The sequence below is a fragment of the Phaenicophaeus curvirostris genome, chromosome 11 (genome assembly GCF_032191515.1).
Source record: "Phaenicophaeus curvirostris isolate KB17595 chromosome 11, BPBGC_Pcur_1.0, whole genome shotgun sequence".
Lineage (NCBI taxonomy): Eukaryota > Metazoa > Chordata > Aves > Cuculiformes > Cuculidae > Phaenicophaeus > Phaenicophaeus curvirostris.
The window spans coordinates 21,577,271-21,597,964 of record NC_091402.1 but is presented as its reverse complement, the minus strand read 5'-3'; the positions used below and the strand labels follow the sequence as shown (position 1 = coordinate 21,597,964).

Below are 20,694 nucleotides of genomic sequence, written 5' to 3'. Positions count from 1 at the left end.
ACACCACCCTGAGACTTTACCTGGGCAAACAGGAGCTGGTTGCTTTGGAGAACCACCTGGATTGTGGTAACTGCACCTAACAGAGGTGCCCCAGGGTTCTCTGTGGACAGCAGCACTACAGCACATGCTTACGTTGCAGCCCCACACTCATTGCCATTAATTTAAATTCCTGAAAGCATTTTACGGTGTGTACTTGGTCAGAGCTAAATGCGATGCCCTAGGGCAGCTGCTTTGTGGCTGGAGAAAATATTTGTGTATGTGTTATAAAAATCCCTGTGCCTAAAGGCTGTTTTATGCTCTGCATCTCCAATCGTTACTGATTGTCGGATCATTATGTTTCTAGACTTCCCATTTCTCTGGGAACAGGCAACATGAAGTTCTTGAACAGGACAGCGCTCTCCTCTGAGGAGGATATAACAACATTTTAAAGAGACTGTGTTACCTCCAGATTGTTTTTAGCTGCACAGGTAACAGGGTGGAGGAAAACTGGTCTCTGGTATAGAGAATGCATCTTTTTGGCCCCCTGGCAACTCTGGGATGAGTTTGGAAGAGCACGTGGGTACTGCCTGTACCCTGCCTGCAGGCTCTTAGCGAGCGAGCAGCCTCAGGTTAGTGAAGAATAACCCACGTACCACTTTTGGCCTGAAAGGAGGCTCCACCTCCCTCCTCTCCAGCGCTGTCCAGTTGATGGTTTTGAAGAAAGGATGGTCTCTGATACTCCCGGTGACCCCAAGTCGTCGTGTGGGATCCCTCTCAAAGAGCTGCAAGAGAAGACACCCAGTAAGGCCTCAAGGTAGGTGGCAGAGGAAGAATCATGGGTTGGCTGCTACAGGAACACAAGCTGTGAGCAGTAATCGGACCACTAGTAACTAATCTGACCTGGCTTTCCTTTGTAAAAGTAATTTGCTTGCTGATAAACAACTCCTTTATAAGCTGAGATTTGTCCCTCCCCAGACAAATGCAGAACGGTGACCTGGCCACCAGCTCTACCTTTTCCAGGATATCTTTAGATTCCTTGGTGATCCAGCGTGGGTAGTGAGGGGTGTCCACACGGATTGACTCAAACAGTTCATCTTCGTCATCGCCGTGGAAAGGGGACTGTCCAATAAGCATCTCGTAGAGCAAGACCCCAAATGACCACCAGTCCACGGAGAAGGTGTACCTCAAACCTTGCAGGATCTTGTTCCACAGAAACGGTGCAGAGGAAGACAGACAAGTAATTGGTAAGCAGCAGCAATATATACCAAAAAATAGAGAAGATGTTTTAAGTAAGAATCTCTAATGGCTGGATTTTTTTCCTCCCCTCTTTAAGTACCCTATTTGTTTGACAAAGTGTTGACACTGATGCACATCTCCAGTTTTATCCTTGGCTGCTCTTCGTGGAAACATGGACAGCTCAGTGGACAGGTCTTTGCTGCCACGCAGAAGTGTTCTCTGTTAACTTTAAACAGCCATCTACTTGGAAAATATCTTCTCTAGATTCTTTACAAAATGAAGGGAGAAGCAAGTAGCAATGAAAAGTAGATTATTGCCAGAGTTTGACATCATTTATAGCTTTAAAGCACACTGCCTTCTCTGGACTGCTTTGCAGATGCTACAAAGGGATGATTAATGGCAACAGCCAGTGTATTAAACCCCTCCCTGCGGAACACGGCAGTGACGTACTGACCTCAGGAGCAATGTAGTCTGGGGTCCCACAGAAGGTGCTTGCCTTGTTCTCTCCAACAACGTTTTCTTTGCACATGCCAAAATCAGCTATTTTGATGTGGCCTTCTTTATCAAGCATCACATTGTCCAGTTTTAGGTCTCTGTAAAAGTATTTAAGAAAAGTTATGTGTTAAGGAGAAACGAGTCATTTTTGTATTCGGGTGCATGCAGTTTCTTCACTGATAAACACTCACCCTACATCCTACAACGAGGCTTTTCAAGAAAATAATCATCCATCAAGACAACATAGACAAAATAGCACTTCTGTACTTTGAAGGCAGTAGGGAGAAGGGAAGAATTCTCTCTTTTGACAGTAAATAAGAGCCTGAGGTGTGGAGATAGTGTGACCTTGGAACCCTCAACACTTGTGTTCAGATCCAAACACACACCCAGTGCTGCTGTTGCTTCTGGAAGGATGCACGAGTTAATGCTCTGCCAGCTGACAGTGCTACACCAGCTCCGTAGCTCAGGAGGGGACTGTTGGCTCCTTGCAGCCTTTGGCAGGAGCAGGAATGTTTGAAGCCTGCCCAACTTTTAATACGACGTGTGACTTGTTTCTAGTTACAGCGTGAGGGAGTTCAAGTGTCGTGGCCGCGGTTTGTGAAGTGTCCTATTCATGTCTTTGTTCAGAATAACACCATTCAATCAAGTAAAAGCCTTTTAACAGCAGTTTCCAAAAGCTACATTCCCTCCCTTGGACTGCGATGCGGTCTTTTTGTCCATCTGGCTGCAAAAGCACATACCAAGGAGGGCAGGCTGAAGAGAAACTGAAGAGCCCTTCTGCTCACCAAGAAAAAAATTATCTACTGTATTCAAGTCTATGTGAGAACAGGGCCCCCTCTTCTCCTTGGTGACTCCAGCTCCTGTTATCTGCTACCAACACTGCTCAGGGAGCGAGTTGCAGCTCAAACCATGCATCTGTGATCTAATAACGTGTCCTCTCCAAGAGGCAGATAGGTTTTTAAGAATCCTTTCTTCACCAAGCAGGATTCCTGCAGTGGTTTCATATGGAAGGCAAAAGCAGAGAACTTTCACCGTGGTGGCTTTCACAAGGCCAGTAGGAGTTGATGGCCTCAAGGACCTTCTCCCTTGCCTCCAAACTAAACAGACTTGAAGGCAGTGTCTAAAAATAACTAAAACAAAACCGCTTTTGTGTAAGATAAATAACGTCCTGTCATCCTGGTTGCCAAGGAAAAGACACAGATTCATCTCAGGCATGTTAATGCCCTTGGAATAACAGCAGATCTCTGACAGGCAGCTTGTACTTGCTCCATCAATCAGAAATCCAGTGATGTGTGAAGTGCCAAAAAACCTCACTGGGCCCGCACTGGAGCAAGCTGGTACTCACCTATAAATAATGCCTTTGCTGTGGAGAAACTGCAGCCCACATAGAATTTCAGCTCCATAAAACCTGAAAAGACCAAAACATCTTTTCATCAGTCTTGCTCAGTTAAAACAGCCAAAGCAGCCAGCCCTATGTGTCTCTTCATGGGGTGAGAAGTACTGTACATTTCTTTAAATACCAAATACCTGTCTTTGTAGAGCTGAATGCTGTAATCTGCAAGTTAATGCCTTCGCCACACACCTGTAGCATCTAATGCCAAACAGTAGAGGGGACACAATGGCAACTTGCTTTAATGCTTCACTCTGCTTCCATTAGGGAACAATTTTCTACTCTTTAATAGTCTCTGTATATTTTCAGTGATACACACACCTTTTGAAAGGCAGCCCCTGGGAGCTCCATCTCTGCAGGACGGCTGAAGAGTGACTGGGCACTAATGGCTCAAGTGGAAAGAGCTCACTTATCTCCCTCGACAGCAGGCTGAGAAGGAGCATCGCTTTGGGGGCATCCTCCTCAAAAGGTGGTGATAATCCAAAGGATATGAAGGAAGACACTAAAAGGATGCTTCCCCCTTACTCCCAAAGTGTATTGAAAGCCTCTTTTTTTATTCTTTAAATCAAACAAATAAAAATCTCTTTCCACTTGTGGATAGCGGAATGAATACTGACCCAAAACTTCATTCAGGAACAGGTGCAGGTGCTAGCTGCTCCCCAGCCACTATTCACACGCGATGCCTTGCTCTGATCCCATGCAGTCCGTGTTCCTTTGTTACTGCCCACTGCACTGAGCTCATTTTCCAGTCTGGCTTACGGGTAGGCTCAACTACCCTGCACCGTTAGTTTTATGATCTTACATGCACCCATTCAATGATAAAAGTAATGCCCTCACGCTTTTGGGCGAGAGAGGTAGAAACTGTCTTAAAACTAAAAAAATCTGATAGGTAAAGTAACAATAAAACAATATTTTTGCATCTTTTAAGTCTTCAACTCCAGTGAGCTTTAAGCCACAAGTAACTGACACATCAGCACTCGCTAAACGACGTGCTTACCCATTTTATTACTATCTTGTGGAACGTGCAGGTTATCCCTCTGTAGTCTCAGGTCAACTTAGCAATACTAGTAAATAATATAATTGTTGGTGTCCCCCCATACTGTTTTCCAATTTTTCCATCAAAAAACTGTCCCAAAGAACACTGAAGCCGTGCCTTTTGCTTTTCCTTGCTGGTTCACAGTGCAGTTTACTTACTGTCTCTGGGTACAAGCATCCCGTAGAGCAAAACATCATATTACTACCTAGATCAAGAAAACCTAACTCCACCTATCATTAAGTGAGCCTGTCTTAAACCAGTGCCTAGAAACACCTTTTCTATCATCGGCCACAGAAACTTGACTGCAGGTAAGTGGTGCAGAACTAGAAGCAGTAAAATCACAAGGACTAAAATCATTCCTGGAGACAGGGAATGAAGGGTTGTGGACTTACGTTGCTCTGTAGAGATCAAAACGCCCCTTGTCTTGTATGTGGAACATGAGGTCTCCCCCATTCAGGAATTCCATAACAAAGAACAGATGATCCTGTTTGTTTGCAAATAACCAGACAGGGGAAAAGTTACTGATGCTGCTGCATCCACATAAGAAATGGTGATATGCCTACTGGGGACCAAGCTGCCACTTTTCTCTTGAAATATTGCTCTATTTCATTCACCCCTAAATGTGTACAAGGCTCCTACAGATTCGTGTAGCCTGGTCTTGTATTATAAAGCTAAAGAGCGATCTTGTATTTTGTTGGTTTTTTAGACATAATAATAAAAAAAATACATTTAAACAGATTTACTGACCTCTACCTGTGACAGTGATCTCGCTTTTCACTGAGGGCAAAGCTCAGATCAAGGATTTAAATTAAACTGCCTCTTATTCCAGCCTGCATAGATGTTTTTCTGATCTCATTCTGTTCTCATCAATGTATGTGGGGGGGGTCACACTAGTATTTACTTTCCACAAGGCCTGTGAACTATTGCATAGAGCACAAAAAAAGAAATTTAATTCTTCATCACTTGGTTACTTTCACTTGCTTGCTGGTAGCAGCATCCATTAAGAGGCTCAATCTATTGGGTTGCTGTCGCTACTGGGTTTTTTCTTACCTTTGTCTGAAATGTGCAGTAAAGATGTGTGAGAAATGGATTTTCCCATGCAAGCGCCAGGACCCGCTTTTCCACCATGGTGCATTCCACATCATCATCAATGAGCACCACGTCTTTCTTCAGAGCTTTGATAGCAAAGAATTCATTCTTCCCTTTCAGCTCAGCGAGCAGAACCTACAGCAAATAAAAGATGAGATTACAGCACATGTAGGAAAGGCTGTTTCTCATGGTTTCGGTTAGGGAAAGTCAAAGGTGTTTATTGCAGGTGCAATGACAATTAGAAGCACTTAAATGAGGAAAATGAGTGAGATTTGGGAAGGTGAAGTTGCTGGGCATGGAGATGAGATGGGGCTCAAGGACCACATAACACAGGCACAGCAGCTTCCATCCAGATTAGGTTTTGTGTCTTGTGAGTGTATAAACAGAAAATGTTTAAAGCCTGTGGCTTCATTAGAGCTCCAGTTCACGGACAACAGTGATCGGAATCTGTGGTCAGGCTCCTCTCCCTGCCACTGCACTGGAGCATTGAGGCTGGTTCTATACAGCGTATGAACACAAAACAGCCTTTTGGACTGTGGTGCATAAAGGGAAAATCCTCTGCCTTGATACTAAATAAAACTGTCGTGCATTATGAATTGCTTTTGAGTTTAGACAAGATTCAGGCAATGAATTTCTGTTATCTTTGACAAAGATGGTTACGTCCAATTCTGTTGAAAGATTATCTACCCAAGTGGCTGTGACAGTAAAACCTTTCTGATTAATGGAAATAACCCACCACATCACAGAGATCAAGCAAGGCAGTCACTTCAAGCTCCATAAGTTCTTTACATACCTTTCCAAAACTTCCTTTCCCTAGTACTTTATGGAAGACAAAGCTGTCTATGTTGAATTTTCTCCTGCTTACAATTCGTGACGCTGACTTGGCTGTGATTCCCTCCCAGAGTTTATCGTACTCGCTGCTATCTGCTAAGTGAAACAGGGAGTTTAATGATCAACATACACATAAATACTGCATGACTCAGATGCCTCACTAAGAACTAAGCACTGACATGCTATTTCAGTGCATCTGCTGCTGGAATACTGGCAAATCTAAACGCAAGGGTCAACTCCTGCAGTTTAGAACGAAGTTTGAACTACTCAAGCATATTTGATAGTGTTGGATTTGAACTGCATCTCTGACTGTTTCTGATGTTGGGTTTAAACAATACTTAGACATGATAAAAACCAAAGGCCCTACTTTCCTCCCATCACTAAGATACAGAGCATAATTTGGAGAAAGAGATACTTTACAGATATTGCTTGTGAACAAATTATTTATGTTAGCAGAACAGGACGGTCCCTCAGCCTAAGCAGAGAGGCCATTAAATGATCTGATTTATGCCTGATGCTGGCTAAAAAGCTTTATCATACAGGTTAATCCTGATTATACCCTACAGTTAATAACTGTACTTTGTTTTGACCTCTGCTGGGTCACCAACAAGATGCTGCTGATAATCTGATGATGCTCTGTATGCCCTGCAAGCTGCCCAGCATCTGCAATAACCCAGGGAAGAGTCAGAGTGGCTACACCCTGACTCAGTATTAAACCAAGTCAACTTTGCAAGAGCTGTTTTTCTCTGTTCTAGTGAAGCAGAACAAGTACGATAAATAATATAAAAGCAATTTTCTTACTGGGCATTTCAACAGAATTAACTTAACGTAGAGATGAACGTATAAAATCCTGTACCACACCAAAACGATCCATTATCTCTCACTGAGCCTGGTGATTTCCATCTGGTACAAAGTTACTTCTGTTGCATTTATTTTTGCGTAAATTATAAGCCTTATAAATATAAGGCTGTTACAATGCTAAAACTCCTTAGCAATTGCAAAAAAATACTGAAACTTATTCTCAATCTGTCAAGACAGGATTCCAGCCACTACTAAAACTATTCCAGCTGTTCCAGTAGTATTTTGGCTACCTGCACCCTAACACAAGTAGCACTGGTTTCCACTGGTTTGTGAACAAATCAAGCTAGCAACACACATGATATTTCAGTTACAGGAGAGAAGAAAGTGTGTTTTGTGTGTGTGTCTGGTAAATGATGCATCTTCCAGTTCTGTCACTGGGAACTGCGCTGCAGAAAGGTGGGCATGGACTGAAAACTAGAGGTAGTTGTCAAAGTTATGTAAGCATATTGTGTGGCCGAGAGAAGGTAAAAAGAAATACAAGCATATATAATTTTTGTTCTTAATAAGCACTGTTAAAAAGTACAACATAATGCAAGAATGAATAACTTCCTAAATGGTTAGTTTGTGTAGTCTGGCAGGTAAATGGCTAAATTAAAACACTGTAGATTTCCTCACCTGTTGAATCTCCTCCTGGAGCTCTAGATTTCTTATCAAAATCTTGATAAACACCAACATTTTCTAGAGATCCAGAATCAGACCTTCGTGTAGATTTCTGAGGAGGGGAACACTTGTAATTAAATTCACACTATTACTTACTATTACTTTAGAAATACATACGGCAGTAGCTGTTAAATGTAACACAATAGCAGTATGAGCTCTTCTTATTTGTTATTAACTGCTAGAACACATTTTTTCTCAAGAAGTCTGGTTCGCAGACTACTTAGCCACATTCTTTACAGCTTCAGATAAGCCAGGTGTTTTACTTCCTTCACCAGAAGAAAGTCACTGAAATCCCTCAACAGTCTGGGGATTTTGCATTGATCAGTGCAAAATTATTAAAGATATAATGGTTGGAATCCACAGTGGGAAGAAGGAAAATAACCCAAATGCTCTGAAAACAGCTAATTACCTGTTGAAAGGCAATAAAGCGTACCTGGCTAACTTGATTTAAAGCTTCAGCTAGCAACTTCTGGTTTATTCCACATAAGTTTGCCACCTTCTTCTGGCATTTATGATGTACGTTCATCCCACATTCTGAAGAGAAATGAAAGGATGGTTACATCAGGAAAAAACTGTCTGACATTACAACAAAAAGGGCTGCTTCTCAGTGCAGTTCAGAAGCCTCGTAACAAGACCAGGCCAGATGTGGATCTATCACTCTTAATAAAATTGCCATTTCAATCTTTAACTCAATGAAGGCTACAAAATTCTTCAAAAGGAAAACCCCTCATTGTTACTTTATTCTCAAATTCTGTTACAACCAAGATCCTCTTGCCTTTTGTGGAAGAATTATACAAATGGTATTTACAGTAAACATTTTCAGTACATTTTAGGCTCTACCTTGACTCAGACTCATCAGACTTCAGCTATTCCCAAAGTAGTAGTTTTGATTACCCTCAAGATCACCCCCCTGCAGCATGTTTTCTGACCACATTAGACGCTCACCTTGGCTGAACTGTCATACAAGCCAAGTGCCTATCTGTCTAGTACAAAAGCTTTTTCAAGCACACATGGATAAGATCAATCCCCTTCTACGCAGCACACGTAGGCAAATGCACAGTGCATAGCAATAGCTGATCTCTAGTGGGGCGCAGAGGGGGACAGACTACACTGGAAAAGCACAGAGCAGCCCCAGCTGCCCTCCCTCCTCCTCCTCGGTACCTTCACACTTGAGTCCTTGCTTGACCAGCCCCCAGAGCAGGCTGCCGCAGTGGTCACAGAAGGTAGGGCTCATGTAGTTGTAAACTTTGAAGCGATGAGGCATGTCAATGTTGAAGCGTTCCTTCTGAAACTGAGGGCAGGGAGAGGGGTGAGGGAAAGCCCAGTAATTTAATCTTGAATGCCCCAGTCTCAACACCCCTCACCCAACAGGGAAAGAACCCGCCCATCAAAGCCAACCCACCCCCTTGCAGGGCTTTAAACTATTTTTCTTCTTTTAAAGTTTCACCCACCACATATTGCATACGATCTTCAAGAGAAGACAGTAACTTGGGTTGTACAGCCCAGCACCTCCCAAACAGGCCTGGCTGATTCTATACAAGATTTTGGTAGTATGGGAGTGTTTAATTACATAATTACGCTCTATAAATACACTGTTCCAGCTCTTACCATTGTGTCCCTGCTGTTGGCTGCGGTACCAGTACACCTCCCAATGATTTTATCAATACACTTCTTATGAATAGCAGCGTTGCATTCTTCAAGACATGCACAAGAAAAAAAAGGATTCCTTCAGATAATGAATACATGGGATGAAGTGTTTGTATTTCATAGCAAAATGAGAAAAAACACACGCCTTTCCAGCATATTGTATACACCAATCCCTTTCTTATCTATCAAGGTGAACTTTTTAAAGCAGCTTCCCCTCATTTTCTTTCTACACAACCTCTATTTCTAAATCTGCCTCCATTAGGAAACGCCACCAGCATTTGATAACAGAAGGACAACATTATGCTTTTGAGTTTTACCCTTTGATATCTCCCCTGCTGTTTCGAGTAATGCACAGAGGTCTATGCTAAGTCCAAAGTGCTTTTCAATTCAGCTGTGAAACCCATCAACAACTAATTCATTTTAGAAAAGGCTTTCTAAACACTTCTCTCAGAAATAAGTGCAACTTTTCAATTGCATTACACACTTAGGAGATGACTGGCTAAGTCTCAATCTCGATACTAAAACCTCAGCTAGGAATCACAATTGGACAGCCTTCGGTTATCATGCAAACTGATATTTAATATCTACTGCTACCTACAGTGATGACACACTGTGCCATGCACACTTTCAGAAGATGTTTCAACAGTTACTATTAAATCTACAGCTTAACGTGGAAAGCAGTGGAAGGAAAAAAAGAAAAGTTAACTTACGCCTACATTTGTATCCCTGCTTGTTGAGTCCCCTGAAAAACAAATGATAAAGAAGGAAATCATAAAAATGTATATTTGCAGGGATAAATAGTAGGTTTTTTTTTTTTATTTTTAACATGTCAACCAATCAATCCTTTGCCTATAGGAGTATTTGTTCCGATTAAAAACCAGGTCTAATTTCTTCTATCTGGAATCCTCTCTTAGGAAGGCAAGGTTTAGAAGATAAGGCGCTGTGTTTTGATTGACCAGCATTTTAGGAGGGAAACTCAAAAAAGACAAGGTTTCAGTCACATGGAAAACCCTCCTGACCTCACTTACTACGAAAACAGCTTTAATACAAAAGGGATCTATCTTCTTGCTCTCATCGGGTCCTTACTCTGCTCTTCTATCAGCCACTTCACATCTCAAAGCCTGAGCGTTATTTTCTCAGACCCACCCACCTCTCTCTCTGGTGAAGAGCTGCAGTGGATCACAGCCTGGATCTCACTTGGTGCCAATGGAACTTTTGCTTGTTATTTCAGTGGCAAAAATGTTCAAGTCTTATTTTTTCATGTGAAAGAGCCAACTGGAGTTCTTGGGCATAACAGTGCTCTAAGGAAATGTTTTATTTCCATTTCACAGCACATGAATTTACATGCCATGTTTTCTCTCAATATGCCGGAAGTGAATTCTGAAATTATTTAGCTTGTGTGGATGGAGGAAGCGTAATGTTTCCTTCTTACCATACGAAGTCCTTGCAGACAGAGCAAAACGTAGGTTGTCCAAAGAAGGTAGCAATAAATTCATGATTTTTGATGTAGTGGATTTTGGCTTGCTTGATAGCTCCTCTCCTGTTCATAGTTACTGTCCCCTCTCCTTCCCTCATTGACTGTTTGCAATCTAAAAGTGAGACAAGATGACACAATTAATACTTTAAGGTATTACAAAGATTAGTATTTGCTTCTCCAAAACATTCAGTCTGTTCTTCTGTTTCAACTTGTGTTTTGATCTATTTTACACTTGCATTTTGCAGACTTTCAGTCCAACAAGGGTGGAAGACAAGGAACACTGCTTCATAAGCCACCTCTACGTCCTTGTTTGCAAGCACTTCCTTCCCCCGCTCATTCAGAAGCGGCTGCAGCAAACGAGCTGAAAGGAAGAAGCAGGAATGGAGGACACTCTTGCCAGAGAAATGTCAGCTACAGCTGTTTCTTGAAAAAACACAAGCTCCTACATATTATGTGATTTATGTGTAAGAGGAATAAATGTGTTACTGGATGCAGGAGGGTCTTATCCTTCAGCAGAATCTCTTTCATGCTGCTGCTCCGCATACCTTCTCAAATGGGACTGCAACAGAAATGCAAGTGAAGTGCTGTGGGACCTCTTGAGTCACCACCAGACCATGCCATTGCGTTTCTTCCAGCCTCCAGGATCATTAAGCAGCAAGGGCAAATGAGATTTTCAATTAGACATTTCCATTACACTCTGTTGTAACAAATCTTGGTGCTGTGTCTGTCAACACGCCCCAGTCTCATTCGTCTCCCCTCCTTGCCCCCATGAGGTTACTGTATTTAGTACTATCCAATGCCATATCCTTGCTATATACTGGAGCATCTAACACTACATACATAATCATTAGATAAGGAACTAGCCAAGAAATAAAACAACAAAAAAAACCCTCAGGCTCTGAGTCCAGCTGGCTCACACGGGTCCTTCATTATAGGTCATAGTTATTTCCACTCTTTTCCAAGAAAACTTCTCATTTTCTCTTGCAAAATGAGCCTCTCGTGTTACAAACTTTCAGCCACAAGTCAGACTACACAGTTTACTTACACACTCAGTAAATAATAGGAGGAGTTTGTAACAGAGGCAACCCCATGAAGGGGTGTCAAGAGAGATCAGGTAGGTGGTGATCTAACCCTAGGACATGCATCTCATCAACAGACAGGAGCTGCTGAGGGACAAGCCCATCCAGAAGGAAAAGACAAAAGGCTTGAGTCAGCAGCAGGGAGCTGATCAACTGCTGACCACATCAGCTCCGGCCAGCAGCTTGTGGAAGGAAGAAGTGTGGACACGGTTCACAGGCTCTAAGTGCTGCAACGTTCAGGGTAACAGGAGCTGGCCGTCTGCAGAGCAGGAGCTCCCACAAGTAGCAGAGCAAGGAAAAAGCCAGAAAAGCATTTTTCCCATTGTCAATACAATAGGGTTTTATTTGTTCCATTGCTTTGTTGCCTTTTTATCAATATCCGTGGGAGCTTTGCTTTTTTTACTGATAGGAAGAGATTTGTTTCCTTTGCCAAGTCACATTCACCACAATGACTGACTTACTGCAAAGTTACTCAGGAGTCCTGTTGTTCCCACTAGCTGCGCTCGCATTTTTGTCATTTTATTAACTACTGTTCCCAGAGACCACTGGACCTGGAACACAACCTGTCATTTGATACAGTTTGAGTGTCCTGAACAATCACAGTCACAGCCAACAGCAGCATGTACTGTCTTAGAAAAGAAAGGACAACATCAGCTCAGAGATTAAGGGAAGAATAAGCATATTAGTGAAAAGAAGGATCAAAACAGGTCCTTGGGCTTTGCCAGTAGGTATTAATGCACTTTTCTGAGAAACTGGTCATCTGGTTCGGAGGAAAACCTACCCTGCCTCCCTCTGACGAGAGCTCACAATGTGCACTGTGATGCCCTGGCACTGTGTTCACCACCAAGATACTTCTTCCCCTCCAGGAACAGGAGTTATTTCTGCTGTTGGAACAGGCTGCTGAATTCACCCAACAAAAACTCCCATCGGTGCCGCGCTCCAGCTTGTCTGCAAATAGTATAATGCTTTCTCTTTGTTTAATCCTGCTGAGCAAATACACGGACCTCACCCACTGTTCCTCAAACGCTTCAGGGAAACCACACGCTGAAGTGTGTGTGCAAGGAAAACAACATTGTTGAGAGTCAGTAATATTTCATATTGTTTGCTGCATGAAAAGGATGTCTTCATACGGGTGATTCAATCAGTAACAAAAACAAAACAGAGAAAAGCATGTTGCTTTACAGCACGTATTCTGAGGAGATAAAATGTGATGGAGCAGGTTAAGGGACAAAAGCCTCGCTCCAGTCTGTAACACAAGCAAACCAAGTGAGGAACTAACAAGATTCACCAGGTGAACAGGACACGGTTTGCTCCATGTATTTCAGCATGAAGAGAATTCAGTATTGCTGATCCTCTATGCAAAAGTCTCTATGACATAACTCCAAGAGGATATGCGAAATTGTGGTGTTTCTTCTGTCTGTAACACTGATATAAAATGTAATAGAAATATGTGAGGCTGGCATCTATTTTTTGAGAGAGTAATTAGTAAACTAACCAGTTGGTACAAAGAAAGAAAGGAAAAGAAAGAAAAACCCTACTTTCCTTAAATATATTTTATCTGTGAGGAATCCTTGAGCACAGCAAAACTGCTGAATCTGCCTGCAAGAGCACACTGCCTTCAGAGCAAGCTGCCTTCTTAGATACCTTTACCAAACCCAATCAATGTATTAAAGTACAGCTGAAAAATATTTGTGTGCGTCAGAAGCAGCTGAGAGGTCTGGACAGCAGCTGTAAGTGAAGAGCACCTGATGATGGGATGGCTCTGAAATGACAGTGGAGTTCATTCTGGTTTACTGTGGGCATGTTTAACAAGTTATCTTTAGTGTGGAAATGAACATCTATTGCTCCAGAAAAGCTTTAGGAAGTTCAACCAACCTTGGACCTAGCTGGGGAACAAAGGCTTTATTTCAAAGATGAATTAACAATTGCAAGGAAGTAACTTGCCCAACAACCTTATGGATGCAGGGTGGAGATGGAGGAGGAGAAGGAAACACGAAGTGAAAGCCTTGGCTTCCCCCTCCAAGCACGCCAGGATTTCCACAAAACACTTGTCCTGGACCTGAACAGGGTCAGAAAAAGCGAGGTGCAAAGTAGTTGAATCAGCAACTAGAACTCGGTCACCTCTGCAGCCTAGACCTGAAACGGATCGTCTTGGACCCAACACACCATTAAACAGAATCTATTTCCTCTATTGAAAGCTGTGGTTAATCTTTAACACTGACACGCCGTTGGGGTATTTCAGGGTCCCTTCTCTAAACTCACAGCTGATCTGACAAAAGCCCCCAGAACTCCTCCGTGCCCTGTGTTCATTAAGAAATCACCAAGCACGCCTGTGAACTGGCAGCACAGTTTTCCAGCAGTGCTCTAAACATCCCATTAAATACACCATCTCACACAAGCACCATCTCACTGCAGTGCCAGCCCTTCTGGGATTTCACAGCCACAAACACAGCATGCAGCCCACAGTCTGGGAAACATATGCTAAAACAATATTGCTGAGAGCCTTCTGAACCATAATAAACCTCAAAGTGAGATGTCAAATTGCCTCAGCTAAACCTCAGGAGTTCAAGGACAAGAGAAAACAACCTCCACAATATCTCTACTAGATCTTTTAGAAGAAAGAATAGGAAAAATATTTACTATCTTCAGAGTTCATAGTCCATTTTACCTTGCTCATTCCACGGTTCCGGGTTGTGAACAGTGGAAAAACAGCAGTGCTACTGTCAGAACATAAGAACTGGGACTTCACTTTAAACAGGGGCAGGAAAAATGTTTTCTGAGCTAACCGGCTGCTCGAGTTGGAAGAGATTTGCTTGAAACTTCATCACAAATTACAAATCTTACTAATGTTTCTGCTCAGTGTCTGCTTCTAATGCCTTGCACTTAGCTTTGTTTGAAAGCTAAGTGTGCCTTCAGGTCAAGAGAAATATTAATCTTCCAGAGCAATCATTGAAAAGGAAAGCTTGTTCCTTACAAAGGAGACTTCCCTGGTATGGAGTGTCTCAGAGGAAAATTGCTCTTTAACCTACAGATCACCCGTACAAAAAAACCCAAACCAAATGTAAACCAAACGCATCCACAAACAGAAATACACTTTCCCAAAAACTCCACATTTCTGTGACATGCACCTGCTATGCTAAATCACTCAGGGTTTTGTGATCACCACAACACTTAATTTTCAGGCAGGCTGTTAATACTGTAATGTATTTATCTTTGTATTTTTTTTTAATCACCTTCTCCATTCTCAGCACTTGTGGATTTTACCCTGCTGACGTTTAAGCAGCAATGCCAATAATTCGCTGTTGTACAAGCCAATAGCATTTGCTCTCAAAGCTGGCACATAATCTCCAATTACCTATCTGGGCCCCAAGCAGTTACAAAACAAGCTTTAGCACAAGTGGTCTCAACCCGTGTTAGAAACTCTCAGCAGCACCTTTACAAAACAGTAGGTATGGCACATGCGACAGCGCACGCTACTGTAAGAAAAACTGCAAGGATGTTCTGCTCTGTTCTGCACAGAGACTGGGACTCCTCTGGGACACAGATTTCTTGCCTCCTTCTCTTCATGAGAGGATGAATTTCTGCCTCGGCCACGATGCCAGCACCTACTGCTGTTTGACTGGCAGAGCACCAAGGTGGCTGCTCTACAGCTGCTCTGAGTGTGTCTCCACTGACCTAGTCTTTCTCTTGCATTAATGAAGTCAGTGGTCTTCCAGAAAAGTGCTAAACCACCAGAGTTTTAACAAGGTCTGTCTTTAAATCCTGGAGAAAAATATTGCACATCCACACCGCAGTCTTTGTAGTGCTCCCCCAGCTGCAGAGCTGCCGTGCTGCGCAGAGCACTGCTTTAAACCTCAGTGCGTGTTTGGGTTAACACTTCTGCAGAGACACCCGATACCTCATTCAGGGTGGCAAAACTGGGAATAAACTGGAAAATGGGTTCTCTTTTTTTTCTTTCTTAAATTACAAAGGCGCAGTTAAGCCAACCTTTAAAAACACAGCATTTAAGTTGAATTTCTTGTGAAGTGGTATATGTTTTTATGAAATTCATGCAGCCACACTTGTAGGTACAGACCAAAGAAGCTGCCAGGTGCCACTAAATAACTATCACACTTGCCAACTTTCTACAAATGCTGTTTTCTCAGTTAAATGATCAAATCATACCAACTTCCCCACTTACAATTACAAGGCCCAGTTCTGGCCTTTCGGCTCACATCATTATTATTTACTAGTAATGGGACAATGTGTCTTGAACACACCTCATTCATAGAGAAACTTGCTTCAAATCTTACTTTAAACCCACATGACATGCAGGCTGTGATAGCAAAGCTGCTATTTACTGTATTATTTTTCAGATACCTCAGTAAAATTCTAAAACCTCATGCTTTCCCAACACTCATCTCAACACGCAAAGAGGAAAAAAGCATTCAAAACACATGCAGCTTGCTGGTTCACGTTCCTGTCCCAGGAGTTAGATACTTGAAATATCAAAAGTTCGCATGCAAATTACTCACCTTCTGATACAGCTAACGGCATTTTAAGGAAGGAATTCACTAGTCCTTTTTTCAGGAGGCTAAAGCCAGCAAAACAGCAACTCAGAATTCAAAACCAAGACACAAAGATGCTTCCAAAGCCCCCAGAGCTGCTCACGCCACACGAAACACTCAGCAGTACAGCCAGTCACCTCTGTGATCCTGGGTTTTCTCACTCGATAAGATCATTAACCACATTTGAATAAACAAAGATCAAGCAAACCATTAAACGTATTGCAGCTCCCACCTACTAAAACTAAAGCTGCTTTACAGAATTATGACCTATTTTCAATACTACAACAAGAGAAGGAGGGGCAAAGAGAAAACAATATTCTGAAATGAAACTGGGGGCCAACAGCCTCTTCTCATGGTTCATACATCAGAAGAAATAGTTTTAATATCCAGCAAAAGCTTCTTTTCAAGTCACAGGACAGAAGACAAACAACTTCTTTGAGAGCTCCGAGTCAGGGCTCTGCAATCCCCGTTTCTGTTCCCTGTTTCAGGGTCTAGGAAGAAAAAACCCTCTAAGACTGGGAAGACTTTAAATATAAAGCCCTAAATTAACTGCCCTGGCCCAGGCTGCAAAAAGAATGTGTATGTCTCAGTGTACGCTACCACGGAGCAAATTTCAATGCCATTTCATTCCATGACAATTTTTCTCCAATAATAAACCTGATAATGAGCGTGTTTACATAATTTCCTTTAAGAAAGAATTCCACAAAAGAATATTTTGGCAGGGATCTGTGCATTACTGTACTTAATTGTACTCTCTTGTAATGAACTGTTTCTCTTACCTCCTAGTTTCTTCTCCAAACAACATGTATAGATTCCTGACTGACACAGGTTGTTCACTTTCCAAACTGCTGTGGCAGAATAGACTAGATTTGACTAGATTTGCATTTTAACACTCAACCATTCACTCACTGCTACAATTGGTTTCCGTGATAAGTGACAATCGATGACGTTGGAATCCCAGGAAACCCAGACCTAGTTCCCCAGTCCATAAGAAGTTTCCTGCATAAGCTAGAATGAGAGATTTAACTTCTTTGCACATAAAGAGGAACTAAGAATATCTTTTCTATCACATCAAAACATAAGGACACACATATTAAAGACACAAAAGTGGACAAATGCAGCAGACATACAGGACACAAAGGCATTTAGAAAGGAATGCACGCAGCCAGAACTCCACATAAAAAAATCCAAATTAATAAAACCAGGAAATTCTACTCAGTGTACTGGTGATATTTTTTTTTTAAAAATTGTGAGCTACAGCCTGTGTTCTACAACAGGACTGTGAAAAAAATGACTGACTGAAAATGAACAGTTGATGTTACCTGCATCTTCCAAGAAATACTGCACAGCCATCAGCACCTTGCCCTGAGGTTGGAGGTCAAGCTACGGAAAGATAGACAGCAACAGTGAAATACTGAGACTCTCAGGAATTTAACCCCCTCCTTTTATAGAATCAAAGTATAATATTGACTAACTATTGACTAACAACCCTCTCCTGTATCTGCAGCTTAATCAGGGGCTGTTATTCTATTGCTTTCACAGCTGTGCTGCATTTCTCTGATGTCTACTCAAGAGTTCAGCACAGTCCAAGATCAGTGTTTTTGAGTGTCCCTTTCCTGTTTCTGCAAAGAAGTTGGTTGGCTTATGTTTTCACTATTACTATTTAAAAGCTGTTTTTTGGGTTTATGTAGTGCGACGATTAATAACTACTGGCACTTGAACTAAATGTATATTTCTAAATTTAAAACTACATTAAACTCTACCTTTACGTCTCCTGTTATACTTCTGGGATTGATATTCTGGACTGCACCCAGTAAAATATCGGTGCAAATGACACTCGGCAAGATGCCGTACTCCTTGACTTCATATACAAATAATTGTTTGGGATTCAAGGGCAAGAAAACATATCAGGATAGCAAAAATGGGACTTAAAGGATCCCCATTACGGGGGCATCAAGCCAGCTAAATTTTATTGTAAAAATAATATTAGAAATTCTAAGTGGAAAAGCCTTGGAATAAGCATCACCTTTCTTTTTCTCTGGATGAATTACAATGATCAGATCCAATTTAAACAGCTCCTATTTGCTATAAAGGCCTTATAAGACTGTAAGGCCTTATAAAACGGGCACTCTGTGTGATACGTGCCATTGTTTTAAACACTAATGCCATGGATTCTATTGTTAATTTCTTGAACTTTGTACATTCAGCATTCAGAAATGCTGAAATAATTGCCCATAAGCCGTGCCACACACGCTAAAGCAATCGAACATTCAGAGTTTAAAAGGCACAAGGCCCTTGAAAGAAACATAACCAGGTCACCAGGTTTAAGGAACGAACCATCTCCCTTACCCAGAATTCGGCTTTGCCATTGCCTTTCTTGCACCGCTCTGCCAGGACCGACACACCCACAGTCACTTCAGATAACGGCTCTTCTGCTGCCTTCATGAGAACAATCTGGATCACCCGCCCTTCGTAAATGTGGGCATCAAAGGTTGATTTCCATTCTGGATACATGGTAGGTTTCTTCTGCACTAGAGTTTTTCCTCTCTCTGAAAGCCACAAAAAAAAAGGAACGGTAAAATCAAATAATATAGACTTCTTATTTAAACTCAACAAAACAAGAGAGAGAATCCTTGTACTTAAACCAAGAGTAGACTTGCTACTTCTTGTAATGTGGTTGGGACAAGTAAAACTCACAACTCTTCTTAGTCTATGCAAAAGTGACATTTCTGCTGCTTCACCACATATTTTGAGAATAGTTGCATAAGAAGTAGAACTAAGAAACTAGAGGTCTTAGACTCCACCCTACCAAGTGCTGAGCACTCTGACCAGTACAAGAAAGGACTAATAAAGAAGTCTTGTTTTGAAGTGGAAACAGAGACAGAAGTCATGGTTATGACTCCAATTCTGAAATAGGAGCTAATAAAAGGAGCAGCAGGACTCACTACCACTACTCACAGAGTAAGAGGGACCATGGTATTTCTCAAAAACTTATATTCAGAAAAGCATCACCATTTGTAGCTCACCTGTAGTCAATGCTTCCTTCATCTTGATGGCACAGAAAGGCTGCAGCTGCTCCCCTTGATTCTGCACAGGTCCCAGCTCAAACGAGTTGAAAGATATCCGTAAGAAGGGGGCCATTGCTCACAGAGATGCACAACCTGAGAGGGAAGAAATGAACAAAAATCATAGAATGAAAGGCCTGGCCTGAGACTTGTAAGAAAGCAACACACATCTCAGCAGCCATCACAGCCGATAGAACCCATGCTCCAAAGTCTCCAAGTATTGAACGTGGCTTTGAGACCCTAAGCCTGAAGAAAAACTGGTGTGTATGGAAACAAAAGCCATAACACGTACAATCCAAGACTCAATTTAAGACACCTTTTTAACCATGTTCTGTTAAAAGTATGTAGCAGTTATGTCTTTGACTTAGACCCTTGGCTCAGTTTTTAAATACATAGACCCTATTCATTAACTCACAAGTACATAAATATTTGCAAATTAATAGACAGCTTGTTTGAGGGTTCTTTAAACATTTTTTTTTCTTGATACCAGGGATGAGGAGTGGGTTGGGGAAAAACAGGAGGAAGGAGAGTTTTGTCTGTTCCATATGCTGCTTTTGCAGTATCTCTCACAAAGCAAAGAAGGAGAACAAGGAGCAAAATTAATTATCTGAAGCTCATATTTTGTTGTTCTTTAGGAACACATTCTTTTCTTTTTTAATTCCTAGACAGCTTCAAAAATTTCCAGGCAGAATTCTAGGCACCCCAATAGGCAATCAAATGGCAAAAGCTCCACCTTCAGTTAATTGCATTTTTAAAGCCTGAGAAACTCCTGAGCCTACATGCAATTTCTGGACACTGCAGCAAAACCCACTTCCAGGTGAGCAGAACTGGAGAATGAGGATGCAGAGGAGGACGGATCAGGACAAAAAGAGTTAACAAGGGAGCAGGAAGAGATAATGAAAAAAATAAAGAATTGCAACTGGGCTGCACTGGCCTTTTGACTGTACATTGTTAACCAGCTCAGTCTAGCAGCAGTAGGACAAATCCTGCATATGCTTACATTTTTTTAATGCAAAGACATCAACCTGAGAAGCAATTAACATTCCTGTAATATCTCTTAAGGCCCAGAACAGTCATTTAGATAAAAGACTGAAATCAGAGTCTTTACAGCTCCTGACACCATTATTTGGACATTGCTGTACAGAGAACATCCCCTATGGAGGGACTATTCTGAATAAATGGAAAAATTTTATGACTAACATTTATTGAACTAGCTTTTATTAACCAACTATTCCCTACTTTCTTTTCTGTGAAGTACAACAATGTTAGAAAGCACGTTCAGATCACTGGGCATGATTGCTC

General features: G+C 41.8%; 1 protein-coding gene and 1 long non-coding RNA gene across 4 annotated transcripts in view; one reads left to right on the top strand and one right to left on the bottom strand.

The window, feature by feature from the left end:
• Positions 1-20,694, bottom strand: part of PRKCD (protein kinase C delta) — a 45,871-nt gene that overhangs the window by 659 nt on the left and 24,518 nt on the right. Inside the window, exons 2-17 of one of the 3 annotated variants that reach the window (XM_069865852.1) lie at positions 19,354-19,488; positions 18,677-18,876; positions 17,650-17,710; positions 10,657-10,813; positions 9,935-9,966; positions 9,186-9,271; positions 8,739-8,868; positions 8,011-8,111; positions 7,533-7,629; positions 6,019-6,152; positions 5,187-5,360; positions 4,529-4,620; positions 3,056-3,118; positions 1,670-1,808; positions 991-1,179; positions 633-761 (exon numbers count right to left, since the gene is read on the bottom strand). In XM_069865852.1, the coding sequence (XP_069721953.1) occupies positions 633-761; positions 991-1,179; positions 1,670-1,808; positions 3,056-3,118; positions 4,529-4,620; positions 5,187-5,360; positions 6,019-6,152; positions 7,533-7,629; positions 8,011-8,111; positions 8,739-8,868; positions 9,186-9,271; positions 9,935-9,966; positions 10,657-10,813; positions 17,650-17,710; positions 18,677-18,876; positions 19,354-19,468 (1,899 nt within the window). In that variant the 5' untranslated portion in view covers positions 19,469-19,488. Of the gene's footprint in view, positions 1-632; positions 762-990; positions 1,180-1,669; positions 1,809-3,055; positions 3,119-4,528; positions 4,621-5,186; positions 5,361-6,018; positions 6,153-7,532; positions 7,630-8,010; positions 8,112-8,738; positions 8,869-9,185; positions 9,272-9,934; positions 9,967-10,656; positions 10,814-16,294; positions 16,464-17,649; positions 17,711-18,676; positions 18,877-19,353; positions 19,489-20,694 lie in introns of those variants that run through there. The other 2 variants (XM_069865853.1, XM_069865854.1) reach the window with 2 other exon arrangements.
• On the top strand, positions 1,133-3,710 carry LOC138725209 (uncharacterized). The gene is made up of 2 exons (XR_011338196.1): positions 1,133-1,223; positions 3,410-3,710. It is a non-coding gene; the product is annotated as an uncharacterized lncRNA (long non-coding RNA).